The sequence below is a fragment of the Lepidochelys kempii genome, chromosome 21 (assembly GCF_965140285.1).
Source record: "Lepidochelys kempii isolate rLepKem1 chromosome 21, rLepKem1.hap1, whole genome shotgun sequence".
NCBI classification, from domain to species: Eukaryota; Metazoa; Chordata; order Testudines; family Cheloniidae; genus Lepidochelys; species Lepidochelys kempii.
This window is the reverse complement of record NC_136400.1, coordinates 9,014,995-9,035,463: the sequence shown is the minus strand read 5'-3', so window position 1 is coordinate 9,035,463 and position 20,469 is coordinate 9,014,995. Positions and strand designations below refer to the sequence as shown.

General features: G+C 47.4%; 1 protein-coding gene across 1 annotated transcript; it reads right to left on the bottom strand.

Moving 5' to 3' along the window:
• Positions 1–9,145: 9,145 nt before the first annotated feature.
• On the bottom strand, positions 9,146–16,266 carry LOC140901212 (pepsin B). Its single transcript, XM_073319633.1, has 9 exons — positions 16,211–16,266; positions 15,759–15,912; positions 14,306–14,423; positions 13,247–13,365; positions 12,100–12,299; positions 11,457–11,579; positions 10,772–10,916; positions 10,070–10,165; positions 9,146–9,298 (listed from the first exon to the last, which is right to left on the bottom strand). Exons 1-9 carry the CDS (start codon positions 16,264–16,266, stop codon positions 9,146–9,148), a joined length of 1,164 nt encoding a protein of 387 aa, XP_073175734.1.
• Between the last annotated feature and the right edge of the window lie 4,203 nt (positions 16,267–20,469).

The window sequence follows — 20,469 nt, the reverse complement described above, 5'->3', positions numbered from 1 at the left end:
GAAGATGAGAGAAGAGAAAGAAGTACAATGTTTGCTCACCTCAGCAGTTCATGAACCAGCTCCATTCCTGAAACAGGTTTGCCCTATTGGCTGCAACTGGGTCCTGCTCAGACCTCAAAAGCATCTCTTAAACCATCTTTCCCTGATACCCCAGCTACCTCCATTGATTAGGCATGGGAACCAGTTCAAAGGATTCTGGGAACACATCCAGAAAGGGTTGGCGAGTGGCTGAATGTGGAAGGGGTCAGGGGAATGACAAATACGGAATTTGTCTGTAATTGCATCACATGGGAAACCCCCCTATAGTAATGTGAGATGAAACCTTCCAGTACATGGTAATAACAATCACAAGTTATGCATAATAAACAGTTAGGCTGTTCCTGGTGCCTTGAGCACGATATGTCTCTTGAAGGAGCGTGCTCAGTGAGCCAAAGCCAGCTTTCAGTTACACTCACGTAACACGCTGAAGTAGCAGAAGGGATAGGAGGACACCTGGGCGCTGTTCCCCATTTTGTCACTGATTCACAGTGTAATCTCAGGCAGGGATCGTAAAGCCCTGCACCCCACCCTGTGATTCTATGTTAGTAATAAAGAGATAGAATATGAGGACTGAAGATGAGTCATGGAGTGAGGCTAGCAGTTCATAAGCAAAGCCAACTTGTCCCAAAGTCTGGGTGGGTTAGAACTTTCCACTCCACACCCCTTCCCGCAATTCAGGCTCATCTTGAACTGAGAGCAGCTGTTCAGGATGAAGTTTTTCAAAAGACCTTCAGACAACCCCTAAAATTGTATCCGTACATTTTCACCTCTACGTTTTTGTGTGTGCGCATGCAAACACCTGGACTTGTGTGTGCAGACTGCATTTACACATGAAAATCAAACAGTTCTGTATGTTGCACCCAGATCGGAGCAGTCACATCATAACAGTTGACATTTTTTCAGCCTTCTTCCAGCTGATCATCTCAATGCACTCTACAAACATTGACAGGTTTCAGAGTAACAGCTGTGTTAGTCTATATTCGCAAAAAGAAAAGGAGTACTTGTGGCACCTTAGAGACTAACCAATTTATTGGAGCATAAGCTTTCGTGAGCTACAGCTCACTTCATCACTTCATCATAAGCTCAGTCTTGTGCCTCAACCACAAGGTTTCCCTTTCCCCAATCCAGTTTGTGTGCAAAGATCCAAGGGCCAGATCGTCAGCTGATGTAAAGTGGCACAGCTCCACTGAAGTCAATGCAGTTAGGTTGATTTACACTAGCTGAAGCTCCAACCCGATATCTGTGCATGTAGAAACATAGACCTGGAAATCTGTTAGTGCCATTTCAGAAGCTGCTTTGGCAAGTGTGGCCCTTAATTAAAAGTCGACTAGGAAGGACCATATTTTCCATAAAGCTCAGTTCCTATTTAAGCATTTAAATGAAATGGCAGGAGTTTTACAAGTGCTCAGCACAGACTAGTACCCATTATTCCCAACAGGAATATAGTGGGGATTTTCCATTGTTCTCTCTGGGAAGCTACTGAGGTCTCTGCTATTTTGAAAGCCTGTCCAGAAACGTATGACAGAGGGATTAACTTGCTGCTTTATACCCACTTACTAGTTTGTATGTGACAAGAAGGCTGCAAGACCCACAAATAAACAGCTGTGCTAAATCTTTACTCAACAAATGCCAAAGAAGACAAGAGACAATTTGACTCATTGCTGTTTTCTTGCAATGATAGATGTAGAGAGCACTGATAAATATACAAAAGCAGAAGGCAGGTTCACACAGTGTCCATGGTACATTTAGAATGATAGAGTCTGTCCATATAAACTTAGTTTGATTCCATCAGCATCCAGGAGAGAAGATTTAGACAGGAGAGGGAATGGCATGGTTTTGTCCAGCTGACTCCTTGTTTGACTAGGCTGATGGGGCAAAGCCCGCTCTCTTGATGGCCATGTCATAGACAGAATAGTATTCCTTGAGGAGGACATCACCCAGGATCCAAAGGGGTCGTCTGTTCTGTAAAGGCAAGTAAGTGATCTCAACCTCAGCCATGTTTCTGTAAAAGAGAAAACAGACAGAGGCAGCTTCAATGCTATTGTTTGACTACATAGCCTAAATCCTGAAGCACAGGGAGATTTCAGTGGCTTTGATGGGAGCAGGAGCAGGTACCTAGAAAGTCACATTGCTAGAAAACTAACCCCATCATTTAGAGTGCTGTTAGAAAGGACAGTCTAGCAGAGCTGCAGTGTTGGGGAAAGGTCTCTGAATCTGCAGAGAATCTCTGACACCCATGCTTGGTTCACTGTCTCAGTAAGATAAAAGTTGGTTATGTCATTAAGTCAAAAATTAAAGACATAGGCACAGGGGGGCAGAGGGAACTGGGATCCATTAATGATGAAGGTGATGGTCGGCACATTTTGGACATTGCTGCAGTCAGCCATGTTCTCTGGAAGCAAAGAAACAGAGAGGTTAAGTCTGTAACAAATGAGAGCAGAGGATGCCCTTGCAGTGCCTACCAACAGAGGAGAATGGCACTGCCAGGTATCGACCCTTCTGTCCAACAAAGGGGAGAAACCACCCTGCTGCACTCTGCCATCACACGGGCAGCAGCTTCTTCAGTCTCACACCTGCTCCCCTGTCCCCTGCCTTGCATGGGAACAGCAGCAAGGTTACATTCACCATGCCTGCTTCAGATCTGCTGCTGATTTTACACTGGGCCAGCTGAGGTTAGTCAACATAACTCCTCTGACTTCAGCAGAGCTATGTCGATGTATACCAGTCAGTGACAGGGCCCTCTGGCTTCAGCAGATTTATTTTTGATTTATAGTGATGTAAGGGAGGTCAGGATCTCTCTCTCCAAAGTTAAACTCAGGGAAGGACTTGCTGCACTTACTTGCAAATGTAGTTAATGCTGTCACCAGCTTTAAGCCTCCAGCCCCTGGGCTCCTCTAGGAATCTTTGTCTGAACACACCACAGCCCACTTTATGGTCTTGGAGTCCTTGTATTATGCATTGCAAAAATCCTCACAGGATATCTTCAGCATCTGTGCAAAGCCTGTGTAGCACCTACATCCTGGTTGTTCTGCTGAGCACTCACAGCCTCCAGGAAGTCCCCCATGTACTGCTCTGGGATGGTGAGCAGAAACGTACCAGTGTCCACAATGCCCTGGCAGCCTTGGCTGCTGTCCAATAGCAAACCTAAGGAGGGAAGCCCAAGAGACTTCACTGTGTACGTCTCTCAGCCAAGAGAATGCCTCCGATGCAGGCTGAGCCAAGAGCACAAGGCTTCTGATACTCGATAACCGGCAGTTCAGAGACCCTTATTCTATAGAGCCAGCATTGTCGCTGGCCCCAATTCAGCAAAGGACAGAAGCACTCGCTTAACTTTCAATGCATGCTCAGCTCCCTCTCTGTTCATCAAAGCATGCAGCTAACTTTAAGGGCTTTCATGTATCTGAAGTCTAGGACATGCTGAAGAACTTTGTTGAACTGGGGCCTAGGATAGACGCCTTTATCATTACTTGAATGAAAACCCTGGCTCCAAGCGCCTTTTGAGAGTGTCTGAAATCCAGATCCGGACGCCAAGCTCACCTGGGCCAAATTCAGACCTCTCTTTAAGCAGTAATCCCTCCATCTTATCTTGAGGACAGCACAGAGGTTTCTTCCTTTGTTCTGCCTCCTGCCCAGAGAGGATGAGTTAAACAGGGCAGCTGACTCCACTGATGACATCTGGAGAGGCTCCCTACGGACAATAAGAAGGAAAAGTTCATGCCCACATTGATAACAGAGGTTTGCCAACAGGACTTACTCCTCAATACTGAACTGCCAGTAACGGATGTCCATGTAATCTGACTAGGGAACAGCTGAGGGTCAACACATCCAAACATGATGTCCCCTCCATAATTATATGTTGGCTGGCAGGAAACACGAATGGTAACAGATATCAGACAAGGATCAGATAGATTCATAGATATAAAGGTCAGAAGGGACCATCATGATCATCTAGTCTGACCTCCTGCACAATGCAGCCACAGAATTTCACCCACCCACTCCTGCGATAAACCTCTCACCTATGTCTGAGCTATTGAAGTCCTCAGATCATGGTTTAAAGACTTCAAGGTGCAGAGAATCCTCCAGCAAGTGACCCATGCCCCATGCTACAGAGGAAGGCGAAAAACCTCCAGGGCCTCTTCCAATCTGCCCTGAAGGAAAATTCCTTCCCAACCCAGCTACCCTCCTGTGAGGCAGGGAGCATAAAATACATGGGGATGGAGGGTTAGTTGATGGATGTGTGTGAGGAATGGACAGACACAGACAAGACAGGAAAACAACATTTGGTGATATAGAGAATTATAGAAAGAGAGACAGAGATCTTACCGGGAGAAATGGAATCTCTAGATGGGTTCAGTAAGCTGGCCCTGCTTTGTACCATCTCCTGCAGAACTGTGTTGTGTCCTGTCATCACTAAACCAGGATAAACCATTCCCCAAATCCCACTGAAATAAGAATAGCAGAAGGGGCTGGTAGGCTCATCCTCATTCAGGCCAAATGCCTGGTGTTTGAGGACAATGTTCTGGATCTAGAGGGGAAGAAAATAATTGCTCCACACTCAAATTTTACACAAAATGATGGTAATTTAATCAAATGACTGGTTTCAGAGTAACAGCCGTGTTAGTCTGTATTCGCAAATGACTGTATCATTATTAAGGGTAAGCAATGCTCAAAAAATTGAGATAAAGCACCTCACAAAGGTTAGATGCTGATCTGATGCCTTTCTTAATAGCGGCATATACTTGATCTGGGGCTGGAGTTAGTGGAGAAAACACTGCCTCAGAGAAGAAAATTCAAGGCCACTATATAGATGAAAAACAGCAAATAAATATCTATAATCTATCTATCTATCTATCTATATAAATATAGCCGTGGAACTTATGCCTAGTAATGGTCAGTGTAGCCAACATTATTCCTAACCCACCCACACCCTGGTTAATTCAGAGCTTGTCTACATGAAAAGGTTGCATTAGTTTAACTTATAAAGCTTTTAAAACTTATTTAATTAAACCACTGCAAACCCCTCTGTGAATGCTCTTGTTTTGATTTACAGTGAGTTTTATTTCAATGTAGTTTAACAAATTAAGCCAGGCTTATGGTTCTAAGATAGCGAGGTCAAATGATTACGATACAAACTGCTGCTTACAACAAAGCAAGCTGCTATCAAAATGTCAGACCACTGGAGTGTTATCTCTTTGCTTCAGAGGGGCTAAATTGCTGCTCTGTACCTTATATATGTGTACAGAACCTAGCACAATAAGCCTCAGTTTCAATTCAGGCCTCTAAGTGCTTCCGTAAAATCAATATTAAGTAACGATAATGTCAACAAGGTCTCTAGGACAAATCCTTCACCTTATGAAAGTTCCCTGGAATCAAACCACCCTGATTTTTGGGTCTCTTCCAAAGGACATTGAATGGAACAGAATACCAGAAAAGCCACATTGCACCTTCTAGGAATTTCTTTTCTATAGAGGTTCTTATCCCATGTTCATTGATATAGTGTCTGAACACCTTCTAGTAGTGCAATAAGTGATGACAGGCTTTGGACACAGACTGAACCATGTTGTATACTCTGGTATCTAATCTCTCTCACGTTCTCCAGCTCAGATGCCCCTTTTCATTGGTGCTCAAAGGCCAATTAACTAATGCAGCATTCATGGCTGATGGAGTTTTTTCGCCCATGCACTGGTTTTAGTAGCCAGCTCCCCCTCACCAGCTTCATCACATAACGGAACCCTCCTCTGTCCTGAATCCTCAGCCACCGGAGCTGTCTGCTTCTGTCTGTCCGCGTTGCACCCCCAAATCCCGAGTGAATTAAAGTCAATGGCAGAATTCACACAGATTTCAGTGGGCACAGGGTTTGCACAGCTGCTGCTCATGAGTTCTTCTAGTCCAGGGGTGGGCAAACTTTTTGGCCCAAGGGCCACACCGGGGTTCCGAAACTGTATGGAGGGCAGGGTAGGGAAGGCCGTGCCTCCCCCAAACAGCCTGGCCCCGCACCCCCTATCTGCCCCCTCCCACTGACTGCCCCCCTTAGAACTCCTGACCCATCCAACCGCCCCCCCACTCCTTGTCCCCTGACTGCCCCCTCCTGGGACCCCCCGCCCCTAACCAGTCCCCCCGTCCCATGACTGCCCAGACACCTATCCACACCCCCACTGCCTGACAGGCCCCCCAGGACTCCCACACCTATCCAAACTCCCCGTTCCCCATTCCCTGACTGCCCCCCCAGAACCCTCGACCCATCCAACCCCCCCCTGTACCCTGTCCCCTGACTGCCGCGACCCCTATCCACAACCCTGCCCCCTGAGAGGCCCCCCCAGGACTCCCACACCTATCCAACCGCTCCCTGTCCCCTGACTGCTCCCCAGGACTCCCTGCCCCTTATCCAACTCCTCCCCACCCCCACCCCCTTACCATGCTGCTCAGAGCACTAGGACTGGCAGCAGGGCTAGATTACTCAATAGGCAGACTAAGCACGTGCTTAGGGCACTAGCAAAGCAGGGGGCACCAAAAAAAAATTAGATTTTTTTAAAAAAAAAATTTATATTTGATATTTCAAAAAAAACATCGAAGTAGTCATCATGGGAAAAATCTTTTCTCAGCTGAAAAGAATAAAAAACCCTCAGAGAACAACGTGTCAGGACAGACTTGATTCACTTTCCCTATTGTGTATGGAAGCGGACATGCTTCGTCGAATCAGCTTCGATGAACTTAACCAGAATTTTGCAATCAGAAAATCTAGAAAGCAGCTATTTTAATTTCAGTATACATGTACATTTTGTGTCATTTCAAAAAATAAAATTTTATTTTAAGTTATAGTATTGTTTTTATTTTGAATTACCTATGGGGGCGCACCATAATCTGTTCAGTGCTTAGGGCCTCTAAAGGTCTTAATCTGGCCCTGGGCGTAAGTAAGTAGCACATTCCTCCAGGGAGCAATTTAATACACTACACCAGGGGCTCTCGCAGCCGCTCAGCCCAGCAGGGGCTCGCAGCCCCGCCGCCCAGAGCTCTGGTGGCACTGCGGCTGCAGGGGAGAGGCCGCGGGCTTGCCTCCCTGACCGGGAGCTCAAGGGCCAGGCAGGACAGTCCCGAGGGCCAAATGTGGCCCACGGGCTGTAGTTTGCCCACCTCTGTTCTAGTCCATCACCTCTAAGGCCGAGCATGTGTTTCCATATTAGGTTCTGCACTGGCAATGTGTGAAACAGTAATGAGTCTCAGGCAAAACCAAATCTGGTGCCACGATGGGAAGGCAGGGGCACCACGTACCACTCCACTGGTTTGGCTAGTCTTGGCTAGGAACAGAACCGGAGCCTTGGGAGGTCCATGCAGCGTCACAGCATATAAATATTGTACGTAGGTAAGGGGGTAAGGAACATAGTGGGTCCTTCCCTCCTTCACCGCAACCACATTTTGTCCTGTTACGCCCTCTCCCATCTGCGAATCTCAAAACATATCACAAACATCAGTGAATGAAGCTTCCCCAGCCCCCTGTGTAAGCGAGGTAACTATCAGCCTCTCCATCACAGCTGTGCAAAGAAAGAGAATTCGGAAATTTGGTTTCCAATAGGAATACAGGAAGAATTCTCCATTGTTCTCAATGGGAGCCACTAAGGGTCTGTCTACACTGCAGTGTAAGCCCAAGGTTAGTGGACCTCAGCTCACCTTGGCTTAAAAACTCCAGGTCTTGAGCATCTACACTGATGGTTAACCCTACGTTAAGGATTTTCTAATCTGGGTGCAAACCTGGGGCTCTGGTGCCCACGCTGCAGCACACAGATATGAGTCAAATCAACCATTCCCCGGACCCTTCAGCACCCTACTGAAATGTGCCTGCTCTAGCCCTTTGACCCTGGCATAGAGTGGGAAATCTTGCCTGTCTGCCCAGCATGGTACAGGAAGTTTGAACAGCCCACCAAGACAGCCTGCTGAGCCACCATTTTGGTCTGTGCGGTGCCAGCAACATGGAGGAGGTGCCTTTTTCAAGAGCTTTTGTGGCTTGCGCTTTCACTCCTGTGTCAGGAAATAGGCAGAGCTTCCATGACTCACCTGTGGACATTTTGACTGCATTTCCTGACCCACCAAAGGCACCTGGCAAACTTTATGGATGAATCAGGAGGAGGAGGACACAGACACAGCAGACGTGAACTGGCTGATGCTGCTCAATACAGCCAGTATAGCCACTGACGCCCCCTATGTAGACCCCCCTATGGAGCAGGGCCACAAGCACAGTGCGGGGGGAATCACATTGTCATGCTGACCTAAGATGACCAGCAGTGGGTCCAGAACTTGCATATGAAGAAATCTACATTTCTGGAACTTTGTGAGCAGCTTGGCCTAACCCTCCAGTGTAACAATACATGCAAGGGGGCAGCCTTGCCAGTCCAGAAGCAGGTTGCTATAACTGTCTGGAAGCAGGCCCTCATAGACCACCCAGGTTGATTTATAATAGGAAAGCTGATGATAGGACCCTAAGTCCAGGCCCGAGTTTGAGGGATTTGTGTGTAGACAGAAAGGGGTTTGGGCTCAAGTCTGGGACTGAGCCCAGGCTTGCATTGCAGTGTAGACATACCCTAAGTGCCCAGCTCTTTCAAAAGTCTGGCCCAGGGTGGATAACAGAGGCTGGAGCCCAGACTCTGAAACCGTATGAGTGGGGAGGGTCTCAGAGCCCAAGCCTGAACCTCGACACTGTGATTTGTAGCCCTGCAGCCCCAGCCCAAGTCAGCGGAGCTGGGCTCTGAAACTCGGTGCTGCAGGGTTTTTATGGCAGCGTAGATGGACCCAAAGAGGTTAACGTGCTGCTTTGTGCCCCAGTGAGTAGTTTGTGTGCCATCATAAGGTTGTGGGACCCACAAACAAACAGCCGGGCTCAATCTTCACTCCACAAACTCCAAAGACGACATAAGACAATTTGATTCACTGCAGTTTATTTGTAACGATACATTTGGAGAGCACTACTTGGTGCAAGCAAGCCAAAGAAAAGCTGCGGAAGGCAAATTAAGGAGGATGCAATCTGTCCATATGAACGTCGTCTGATTCCATCAGTGTCCAGCGGAAAAGAGGAATGGGAAAGGCTTTGTCTGGTTCAAGTCGATGAACTGCTTCTCTAGACTGATGGGGCAAAGCCCACTCTGTTATTGGACATGTCAAAGACAGAATAATATTCCTTGAGGAAGACGTCTCCCAGGATCCAGAGCGGCTGCCCATTCTGGGAGGGCAGGTACGTGGGCTCAATCCCCACTGTGCAGTAGCCATTATTCTATCAGAGGGAAAAACAGAGAGAGGTCGCATCGGGGCTGCTGTTTGGCGCGGCAGAGGGCTGTGTAGGCCACAGGAGCCCCAGCAGAATTAGTGGCAGCTTTGCAATGGCTGATGGGAGCAGGCCCTACACCAGGGCTGGGCAAACGTTTTGGCCCGAGGGCCACATCGGGGTGCAAAACTGTATGGAGGGCCGGGTAGGGAAGGCTGTGCCTCCCCAAATAGCCTGGCCCCCGCCCCATCTGCCCCCTGACTGCCCCCCTCATAACCCATCCAACCTCCCTCCCCGCCCCGCTCCTTGTCCTCTGACCGCCCCTTCCCGGGACCCCACGCCCCAAACCGCCTCCCCCCGGACCCCACCCCCTATCCAAACCCCCCGCTCCCCGCCCCCTTACCGTGCTGCTCAGAGCGGCAGGAGCTCACAGCCACGCCACCGGTGGGCCCGAGTACCGGCAGCGCAGCAAGGTGAGGCTGCGGGGGAGGGGGGACAGCGGGGGAGGGGCCGGGGGCTAGCCTCCCCGGCCAGAAACTCAGGGGCCAGGCCCGACGGTCCCACAGGCTGGATGTGGCCGTAGTTTGCCCACCTCTGCCCTACAAGCTCACACTGTTGGAATGCAAACACCCCACCATTTCCAGCGATGGTAGGAACGACAGGAACACAGAGGGGCAGTGCAGGAGAAAGGGCTCGGCATTTGCGCAGAAACTCTGACTCCCCGCTGGGCCACTGTCTGGGTGAGATAAAGGTGTTTTATGCTGTTAAAATAATACATACGTTGAAGACATAGGCAGAGGGGGGCAGCGGGAACTGGGATCCGCTGATGACGAAGGTGACGGTCGGCATGTTCTGGACATTGCAGTTCACTACGTACTGTGGAAACGAAAGACAAATGAGGGTTACGACTGTGACAACGGAGAGCAGAAGCTGCCCTTACAGGGCCTCCAATAGAGGCGAGTAGCTTTGCCAGGTATTGACCCTTCTATCCAACAGAGGGGAGAAACCACCCCGCTGCACTCCGCCCTCGCTTGGGCAGCAGCTTCACCAGCCCCACACACGCTCCCCTGCCTTGCATGGGAACACCCGCAAGGTTACGTTCACCAAGCCTGCTTCAGATCTCCTGCTGATTTTACACTGGGCCAGCTCCTCAATTGGTGTAAATCAGCGTAACTCCAGAGCTGTGCTGATTTACACCAGCCGGATCTGGCCCACAGCCATCAGTAGAGTTACTTCTGATTTACACTGGGGAAAGAGAGATCAGAAGCTCTGCCCGCAAACTCAGGAGAGACTTTCTGTTCCCCAGATGGAGTTAGCGTTTAGCTTTAAGACTCCAGCCCCTGAGCTCCTCTCAGAACCCTTGTCTGATCACCGAAAAGCCCATCATTCTCATCTTCTTGTGTCTTAAATTCCTCGTGTCAGGCATTGCAAAATCCCGCACAAACCTCCTAGGCAGCATGGCAAGGCACCTGTTGCTCCTACCTCTCCATTGGATTCCTGAGCACCCACAGCCTGCAGGAAGTACCCCATGTACTGCTGTGGGATGGTGAGCAGAAACGTCCCGGTGTCCACAATAGCCTGGCAGCCTTGGCTGCACCAGCCAGTCGCCTGCTGTCCGATAGCAAACCTAAGGAAGGAAATACAAGAAACATCATTATAGCAACTTGTCTGCAAAAAGAACTGCCTCTGATGCAGGATGAGACAAGGTTTTGGATACACGATAACCTGCAGCCCAGGGACCCTTATTCTATACAGCCAAGCATTGTCACTGACCCCGATTCAGCAAAGCACAGACGCACATGCTTAACTCTTAGTACAAGCTTAAGCCCATCTCTTTCATCAAAGCACTTAAGCATACGCCTCACTTTAAGTAAACACTTAAGTCCCATTAACATGAACGGGATTTCCTCATGTGTTTAAAGTTCAAATTGGTTTGCAGAATAGAGGCCTAGGTTAGGAGCTTTTATTATTACTAGAATCAAAAACCTGGATCCAAACTCCTTTTGAGGGTGCCTGAAATCCAGATCCGATCCAAATTCATCCTCCTCCACAGAGAGCTTGAGTTGACACAGGACAACTGAATCCACTCATTATAGCCAGAAAGGCTTCCTGCAGACCGTAAGGAGGAAAGGAAAGGGCGGGAGGAGGGGTTGCAAACGAAACTTACTCCTGAATACCAATCTGCCAGTAAACCTCTTGCGTCACAGGTGCCCATGTGATCTGGCCAGAGAACAGCTGGGTGTCAACGCCTCCAAAGATGATTTCTCCTCCGTAACTATATGTTGGTTGGCTGGAAACACGCATGGTCACACATGTCAGACATATGTTACACAGAAACTACCCTCCTATGGAGCAGGAGCGTAACATATATGTGGGTGGGGAGTGAGGTGGGGTGTGTGGGGGGGTCAATGGTTAGAGAGAAAATAAACAGAGGGGTACTTATGGTAGTAGACAAACAGACAGATAGGACATAAGAACGGCCGTACTGGGTCATACCAAATATCCGTCTAGCCCAGCATCCTGTCTCCCAACAGTGGCCAATGCCAGGTGATTCAGAGAGAATGAACAGAACAGGTCATCATCAAGGAATCCATCCCCTGTCGCCCAGTGAGTGAAGAGACATAGCGGTGGGCGGGCGAGCAGATGTATAGATAAATAGAGTCAGATAAAGAGTGGGTGGATAAGTTGGTATATGATATAGAGCGAGACAGCCAGACAGACCGATACAATGTGAAAGAGAAATGGAAAAATAGAGTGCTATATATGGTAATAGACTCAGAGAGATGGGTTTTGAGAGAGAGAGATCTTACCTGGAGAAATAGAAACTGAAGATGGGTTCAGTAAGCAGGCCCTGCTTCAACATCTCCTGCATAGGTGTATAGGACCCCCCTACTGCCATGGCAGGATAAGCCATTCCCAAAATCCCATCAAAATGAGCATAGTAGAAGGGGCTGGTAGGTTCATCTTCACTCAGACCAAATTCCTGATTGGTGATGGCAATGTTCTGGACCTAGCCGGGAAGAAAATAATTGTTGTCACCTGGAATCTCACACAAAGTTACGGTAACGAAATCAGATGACTGTGCCATCTAATGTTTCTGATCAATTCAGCTACACCCAAATAAGCCACTCTTAAACAGACATAGGACGGTCGACACTGGGGTTTGCACGGATTTAACTAAATCGGTTTAAATTCACACCTTAAGTTAAAACTGGTGCAAGTTTCTCATGTACACAAGCCCTTATTATGTCCTGTATTAACAGGGCCCAATCAACAACTTAAAAATCAAATGTACAGGACCAATTTCATCTCTGGCGTCACAACACTGAAACCAATGGAATCCAATCATGGATTCATTTAGCTCATAAAGTGTCCTCAAATAAATGTCCTATGCAGTAAAACTAGAGCAACGTGTCACATATTCTAGAGAAAAGTTTTATCAATGACCTCTGCTGTTTTTAATACTAATGCAGTCTGATGATTTTAGAGATGCAGCTCAAATGGATTAGAAAGCATGCCTTATAGCAATAGACTCAAAGAGATCCATCTGTTTAGCTTAACAAAGAGAAAGTTAAGGGGTGCCTTGATTACACCCTAAAAGTATCTCCACGGGAACAAATATTTAATGATGGACTCTTCAGGCTAACAGAGGAAGGTCTAACACGATCGAATGGCTGGAAATTGAAGATAGACAAATTCAGAGTGGAAATAAGACATACATTTTTAACCAGGAGGGTAATTAACCATTGTAATATGTTACCAAGGGTTGTGGTGGATTCTGGCAATTTTGAAATCAAGACAGGACGTTTTTCTAAAAGATCTGCTCTGAGAAATATTTTGGGAACGTGCTAGGGGCTGTGTTATACAGGAAATCAGACTCCATGATCGCAATGGTGCCTTCTGGTCTTGGACTGTGTGAATGATGATGCAGGATAGGGCAGTGCGTATTTCACTTACTGTCACTGTGTCGTAACCCAAACACACAGTCAGGCTGCCACTCCCGTAGCTCAGGGTGTAGGTCTGTCCGTTGTTGGAAAAGGTGGATGACTGGCTGGGGTTGAACCTGGCATGATTAGCTAGATTAAAAACAAGATCATGGTGACTCTCTTGGATTTGGCCACCTCCCATCCAGCTGGTAACTGAGTAGCCTGACAAGGCAGCACCTCCCAACAGCTGACTTCCCGTGGGGTGGAAGCACAGATCCAAGAGTTAGGCCAGGAGGTTTTGCACAACAGAGAAGAGCACTAATACAAATTGCATCACCGCATTTTTTAAGGTCCGTCTTCTGTACCTATCTATCTGTCAGGAGCCAGGGCCTGTAGCAGAGCCAGCCTGCAGAGCGCAGCTGGCCTATGGTAGGTGGCCTGATTGCTGTAAAGAGGCAGGAAACTAGCTCCTAAGAAGAGGCAGTAAACTAGCTCCTAAGACAGCAGACTAGCTCCTTGGTTCTTTCATGGGGCCTCTAACTCCGGTTCAGACCCTGACCTCCAATTCCTGACTACCACCTCCTCCTCTAACCTTTAGGCCTGACCCCCTGTGCTCGCGTCACCGACATTATCTATCTTATTATCTCTATTGCACCCATCACCAGAGTAGCTAAGAAATTTGGGCAAGATCCTCTGTTGTTGTAAATCAGAGTAGCTCTTTTGAAATCAACCCACCTATGTCAATTTACATCTGCTGAAGGCTGGCCAATAGTTACACCATTCAAACCAGTTGTTGTCTACCAGTGTGACTCCTTGAACTTCAGAATACACTGCAGCATCGCCACTGACATTGGCGACCACGTCTTTAGAATGCCATAATACCTGTTCATAAGGAAAGGGCGATCCATATTGTCGCCATAGCTTAGTGAAGAGCTCCAGAAAGGGACTAGCAGATGTGGGTGGATGACATTCCCAAGCCTGTTTGAGAGGACCAGTTCTTCTTGCCTGGTTGGAATTTGACTATGCTTCTTAGGAACAATGCACCCAGGACATGCACCCACCGAACGCTAAGGAACTAAGCAGTACTCACTGCAGGCCTGGCTCTGGCAGTATGTAGAGGGCACCCACAGGTTGGAGGAGCCGGTGTCGAAGAGAACCAGGAAGTTCTGGGGCGGAGTTCCAATGCTGATCTCTCCAAAATAGAAGGACTGCAAAACAGAGAAGACGTGTGGCCAGGTGGATTCCTTTGCACTATTAATAATTTTTAAATAACATTTTGCACTTCTCTAACTACTTCCAGCTGAGGATCCAAAAGGTTTTTAGCGCCTTAATGAGCTAAGCTTCACAAGGGGTGAGAGAAGACGTTTACCATTATTCCCCTATTGCATACTGGACAAAGGAGTCATGGAGAGGGGAAGTGACTTGCCCAAGCTCACCCAGAATTCAGTAGCACAGCCAGGAACAGACCCCAGATTTCTTCACTCCCAGCCCTATACTACAATCCTAACACCGTTCTCTGGAAAGGTCCCAGAGAACATACAGCAAATACTTGAGAGTAACAAAGCAGAAAATAAACAGCAGAAGCCAAGAACCACCTTTTCTACAAATACTTACAGTTTTCCAAGGTCCGAGAAGAGGGATCAAAACCTTCTATTGACTTATCACCATAAAGAAGAAGAAATAGGTACTACTCCAATGGGACCAGATGAGTACATAGATTTATTAGGTAATTATGTGGGTAGGTAGGTAATAAGGAAGGAATAGCTAGTTAGAGCTATAGAATAGTGAAGGAAGAGAGATTTCAGAGTAGCAGCCGTGTTAGTCTGTATCTGCAAAAAGAAAAGGAGGACTTGTGGCACCTTAGAGACTAACCAATTTATTTGAGCATGAGCTTTCGTGAGCTACAGCTCACTTCATCGGATGCATTCAGTGGAAAATACAGTGAGGAGATTTATATACACACAGAACATGAAAAATGGGTGTTATCATACACACTGTGAGGAGAGTGATCACTTCAGGCGAGCTATTACTAGCAGGAGAGCTGGGGGGGGGGGCGGGGGAGAAAACCTTTTGTAGTGATAATCAAGGTGGGCCATTTCCAGCAGTTGACAGGATCGTCCAAGGAGCAGTGGGGGGGGGGGGGATAAACACGGGGAAATAGTTTTACTTTGTGTAATGACCCATCCATTCCCAGTCTCTATTCAAACCTAGGTTAACTGTATCCAGTTTGCAAATTAATTCCAATTCAGCAATCTCTCATTGGAGTCTGTTTTTGAAGTCTTTTTGTTTTAATATTGTGACCTTTAGGTCTGAGATCGAGTGACCAGAGAGATTGAAGCGTTCTCCGACTGGTTTTTGAATGTTATAATTCTTGACGTCTGATTTGTGTCCATTTATTCTTTTACATAGAAGACTGTCCAGTTTGGCCAATGTACATGGCAGAGGGGCATTGCTGGCACATGATGGCATATATCACATTGGTAGATGTGCAGGTGAACGAGCCTCTGATAGGAAGAGAAGAGAGAGAGAGCCTTAATACTCACATCCAGGTAGTTAGCTATTGGTTCATCAGCAACATTGTAATTATTGAAGTGGTACTTTCTGGCTGGATCAACTTTGTGGTTCTTCAGGAAGTCCTCCAGCACTCCCTTCTCCTTCATCACCTCTCGAGCAGACTTGCCTTTCCTCAGTGTGACTCTGCACAGAGTGAAGAAGAGAACTCAGAAATCAGCAAGGAAAGCGTTCATCTTTCCATCACCTGTCATGTTGTCCCTGCCATGATGCTGTTCCCTCATCTTGGTCAATGTTTTACCACCAAAGTGAGGAAGCCCTTGCAGAGGCATAAGTATATTTGCCCATATCACAGAAATAGTAGAAGGTTTAAAGAAAGATAAGGGCATGGCTTAACTGAATACAGAAATGCGGATGTCTGTCTATTACCTATCTAGGTACTTCTATGTCCTCATCACTCCAGTGCCGGCACTGGGATACTCACCTCACCAGTCCCTCTGAGAGATGGAGGCAAACCAAGGCCAGGATGAACCACTTCATGGTGCTTGATTTCTCCACCAGCTGGCTCCTGTACAGAATGTGTCAGTCTCCGGAGCAGAAGTGGGCTGAAGTCTGTGATACGGAGTCGCTACTTTAATACCGTGGGCATTGTACCCAGGATACCGCCCCATGTTCCATTAATTACTGACACCCAATTTCCTATAGCACCGCACTAATCCAACGTCAACACCTTCTGTGTATTTAAAAATTCATTTCTTTTCTTGGGTGCTGAGATTATAAAGCAATTAATGCCTTCGATAACGAGATCAAATGACTGAGGTCCAATAAGAAGGAAACTTCTGCTTCTGACAAAGGAATGTCTTATCAAAAAATCAACACACTGGAATATTATCTGTTTGCTTCCAAAACCGGCTCATTCTTTTCAAAAACAAAGGAAAACATTCTTTAGAATGAATGGAAATTGATAATACTAATGAAGGGGCAGTTATATAAAGTGTATACATTTATATAAAATTTATTTTTTCCTACAAAAAATGTTAATGAAAGGGAAAAATTTTAATTTGCATCAAAATTTCTTGATCTTCCATCAAAAAACAAAAACGTAAATGAAAAACAGTGTAAAGTGTTTGCTTTTCTTTTCTTAATTTTTTTTTAAAAAATTAAAAAATCTGAATTTTATTTGGAGCAAGCTTCAATTTTTGTGAAAAAACCATTTGCTCGTTAAAAAAAAAAAACTTAAGACAAAAACTTTTCAACCAGCTCTAATCTGAAGTCACTCCAACCCACTTACCGCTGGAAGGCCTTGTCGCCACTAGGGAAAAGGTGTGTTCTTACCTCAGAAAAGCTGACACGTGGGATTAAGGGCTTGTGTACATGGCAAATTACTGAGCAGCCAGCCAGGGTATGATGCTAAAGGGCCCCAACTTGCTATGCACTAACATCCCATGTGGACGCTGCTCCGGCACACTGAAAGTGCGAGAGTGTGGTGTGGCGTTGCACTATTTGAAAGCATAGTACACCAAGCCTAACCCTGAGACTTTCTGTGCACTGTAGCAGTGGCCATTACTGCGTGGCAGAAAGATTCACTGCAGATCAACACCCTCGCTTGCTATGCAGTAATTTACCACGTAGATAAGCCCTAAATTCAGGTAAAATCTAGCCAAGAAAAGGTGATGTGATTTTAACACATGACCAGGAAAAGGTAAACCATAGGCTCCACCCAAAAACCACAGTCTTAATCTTGAGCTGCTCCAACACGTGAAAACTCCTAACTGTCTTGTCATCGTGAGGATTTTACCACCTGTCAGCAAACACGAGGCAGGAAAACCCAGGCTTAGAATTCTGTGGAACTGTTTTCCCAGGACAGGATATGAGCTACTCCCACTGATTGCAGCTGAGGGCACCATGCCTGACAACACAATCTGGCCCCAACTTCCTCAGGAGTTACTTCAACACAGGTAAGTGCCATTGATACCAACTCACCTTCTGTAACATGAACTCAGGGGCCAAGAAGTGCCACAGTCCTAGATCTGCACAGGATCTCAGGACAAAGCTCATTGTGAGAACGTAAGAACAGCCATACTGGGTCAGACCAAAGGTCCATCTAGCCCAGTATCCTGTCTTCTGATAGTGACCAATGCCAGGTGCCCCAGAGGGAATGAACAGAACGGGCAAATCATCAAGGGATCCATCCCCTGTTGCCCATTCCCAGCTTCTGGAAAACAGAGGCTAGAGATACCAGTCCTGTCCATCCTGGCTAATAACCATTGATGGACCTATCCTCCATGAACTTATCTAGTTCAAAGAGTTCCAGAGGTTGACTGTGTGTGGTGTAAGCTTTCCTCTTCTTGCCAATTGAAATAATAGGAAGGGTAAGGCTTCCAGGAACTCTCCAAGATATCGCTATTAGTCTACACTAGGAGTTGAGGTCGAATTTAGCAACGTTAAATCGATTTAACCCTGCACCCGTCCACACGACGAAGCCCTTTTTTCGACTTAAAGGGCTCTTAAAATCGATTTCCTTACTCCACCCCCAACAAGGAGATTAGCGCTGAAATCGGCCTTGCTGGGTCGAATTTGGGGTACTGTGGACGCAATTAGATGGTATTGGCCTCCGGGAGCTATCCCAGAGTGCTCCATTGTGACCGCTCTGGACAGCACTCTCAAGGTAGACAGATGCACTGGCCAGGTAGACAGGAAAAGGCCCGCAAACTTTTGAATTTCAATTTCCTGTTTGGCCAGTGTGGCAAGCTGCAGGTGACCATGCAGAGCTCATCAGCAGAGGTGACCATGATGGAGTCCCAGAATCGCAAAAGAGCTCCAGCATGGACCAAACGGGAGGTACAGGATCTGATCGCTGTATGGGGAGAGGAATCCATGCTTTCAGAGCTACGTACCAGTTTTCAAAATGCCAAAACATTTGTCAAAATCTCCCAGGGCATGAAGGACAAAGGCCATAACAGGGACCCGAAGCAATACGCGTGAAACTTAAGGAGCTGAGGCAAGCCTACCAGAAAACCAGATAGGCGAACAGCTGCTCCAGATCAGAGCCCAAAACATGCCGCTTCTATGATGAGCTGCATGCCATTTTAGGGGGTTCAGCCACCACTACCCCAGCCGTGTTGTTTGACTCCTTCAATGGAGATGGAGGCAACACGGAAGCAGGTTTTGGGGATGAGGAAGATGATGATGATGAAGTTGTAGATAGCTCACAGCAAGCAAGCAGAGAAACCGGTTTTCCCGACAGCCAGGAACTGTTTCTCACCCTGGACCTGGAGCCAGTACCCCCCGAACCCACCCAAGGCTGCGTCCTGGACCCGCCAGGTGGAGAAGGGACCTCTGGTGAGTGTACGTTTTAAAATACTATACATGGTTTAAAAGCAAGCATGTTTAATGATTAATTTGCCCTGGCATTCGTGGCTCTCCTGGATATACTCCCAAAGCCTTTGCAAAAGGTTTCTGGGGAGGGCAGCCTTATTCCATCCACCATGGTAGGATACTTTACCACTCCAGGCCAGTAGCATGTACTCGGGAATCATTGTAGAACAAAGCACTGCAGTGTATGTTTGCTGGCATTCAAACAACATCCGTTCTTTATCTCTCTGTGTTATCCTCAGGAGAGTGATATCATTCATGGTCACCTGGTTGAAATAAGGTGCCCGTTCCTGCTGGGCTGTTTGCCTGTGGATGAACAGAAATGTTCCCCACTGTTAGCCACAGGGAGGGGGAAGGGGCTAGCCATGCGCTGGGGGGGAGGCAAAATGCGACCTTGGAACGAAAGCACATGTGATATGTATGTAATGTTAACAGCAAGGTTTACCGTGAAAGAGTGTACCCATTGTTCTATAAAACGTGTCTTTTTAAATACCACTGTCCCTTTTTTTTTCTCCACCAGCTGCATGTGTTTCAAGGATCACAGGATCTTCTCCTTCGTAGAGGCTAGCAAAGATTAGAAGGCGGAAAAAACGCACTCGCGATGAAATGTTCTCTGAGCTCATGCTGTCCTCCCACACTGACAGAGCACAGACGAATGCGTGGAGGCAGACAATGTCAGAGTGCAGGAAAGCACAAAATGACCGAGAGGAGAGGTGGCAGGCTGAAGAGAGTAAGTGGCGGGCTGAAGAGAGGGCTGAAGCTGAAAGGTGGCGGCAGCGTCATGAGAGGAGGCAAGATTCAATGCTGAGGCTTCTGGAGGATCAAACTAATATGCTCCAGCGTATGGTTAGGCTGCAGGAAAGACAGCAGGAGCACAGACCGCCGCTACAGCCCCTGTGTAACCAACTGCCCTCCTCCCCAAGTTCCATAGCCTCTTCACCTAGGCGCCCAAGAACATAGTGGGGGGGCCTCCGGCCACTCCACCCCAGAGGATTGCCCAAGCAACAGAAGGCTGGCATTCAATAAGTTTTAAAGTTTTAAACTTTTAAAGTGCTGTGTAGCCTTGTCCTTCTCTCCTCCACCACCGCTCCTGGTGCTTCTCTCCTCCACCACCCCTCCTGGGCTACCTTGGTAGTTATCCCCCTATTTGTGTGATGAATTAATAAAGAATGCATGAATGTGGAGCAACAATGACTTTATTGCCTCTGCAAGCGGTGATCGAAGGGAGGAGGGGAGGATGGTTGGCTTAGAGGGAAGTAGAGTGAACCAAGGGGCGGGGGGTTTCATCAAGGAGAAACAAACAGAACTTTCACACCGTAGCCTGGCCAGTCATGAAACTGGTTTTCAAAGCTTCTCTGATGCGCACCG

Bases quoted from the DNA above. Each gene is read 5' to 3' on its own strand.
- LOC140901212 (XM_073319633.1), bottom strand. From the start codon at position 16,266: ATGAAGTGGTTCATCCTGGCCTTGGTTTGCCTCCATCTCTCAGAGGGA. The intron at 15,913-16,210 runs GTGAGTATCCCA...CACTCTGTGCAG, and splicing joins CTCTCAGAGGGACTGGTGAG to AGTCACACTGAGGAAAGGCA. The intron at 11,580-12,099 runs GTAAGATCTCTC...GCGTGTTTCCAG, and splicing joins TTCAGTTTCTATTTCTCCAG to CCAACCAACATATAGTTACG.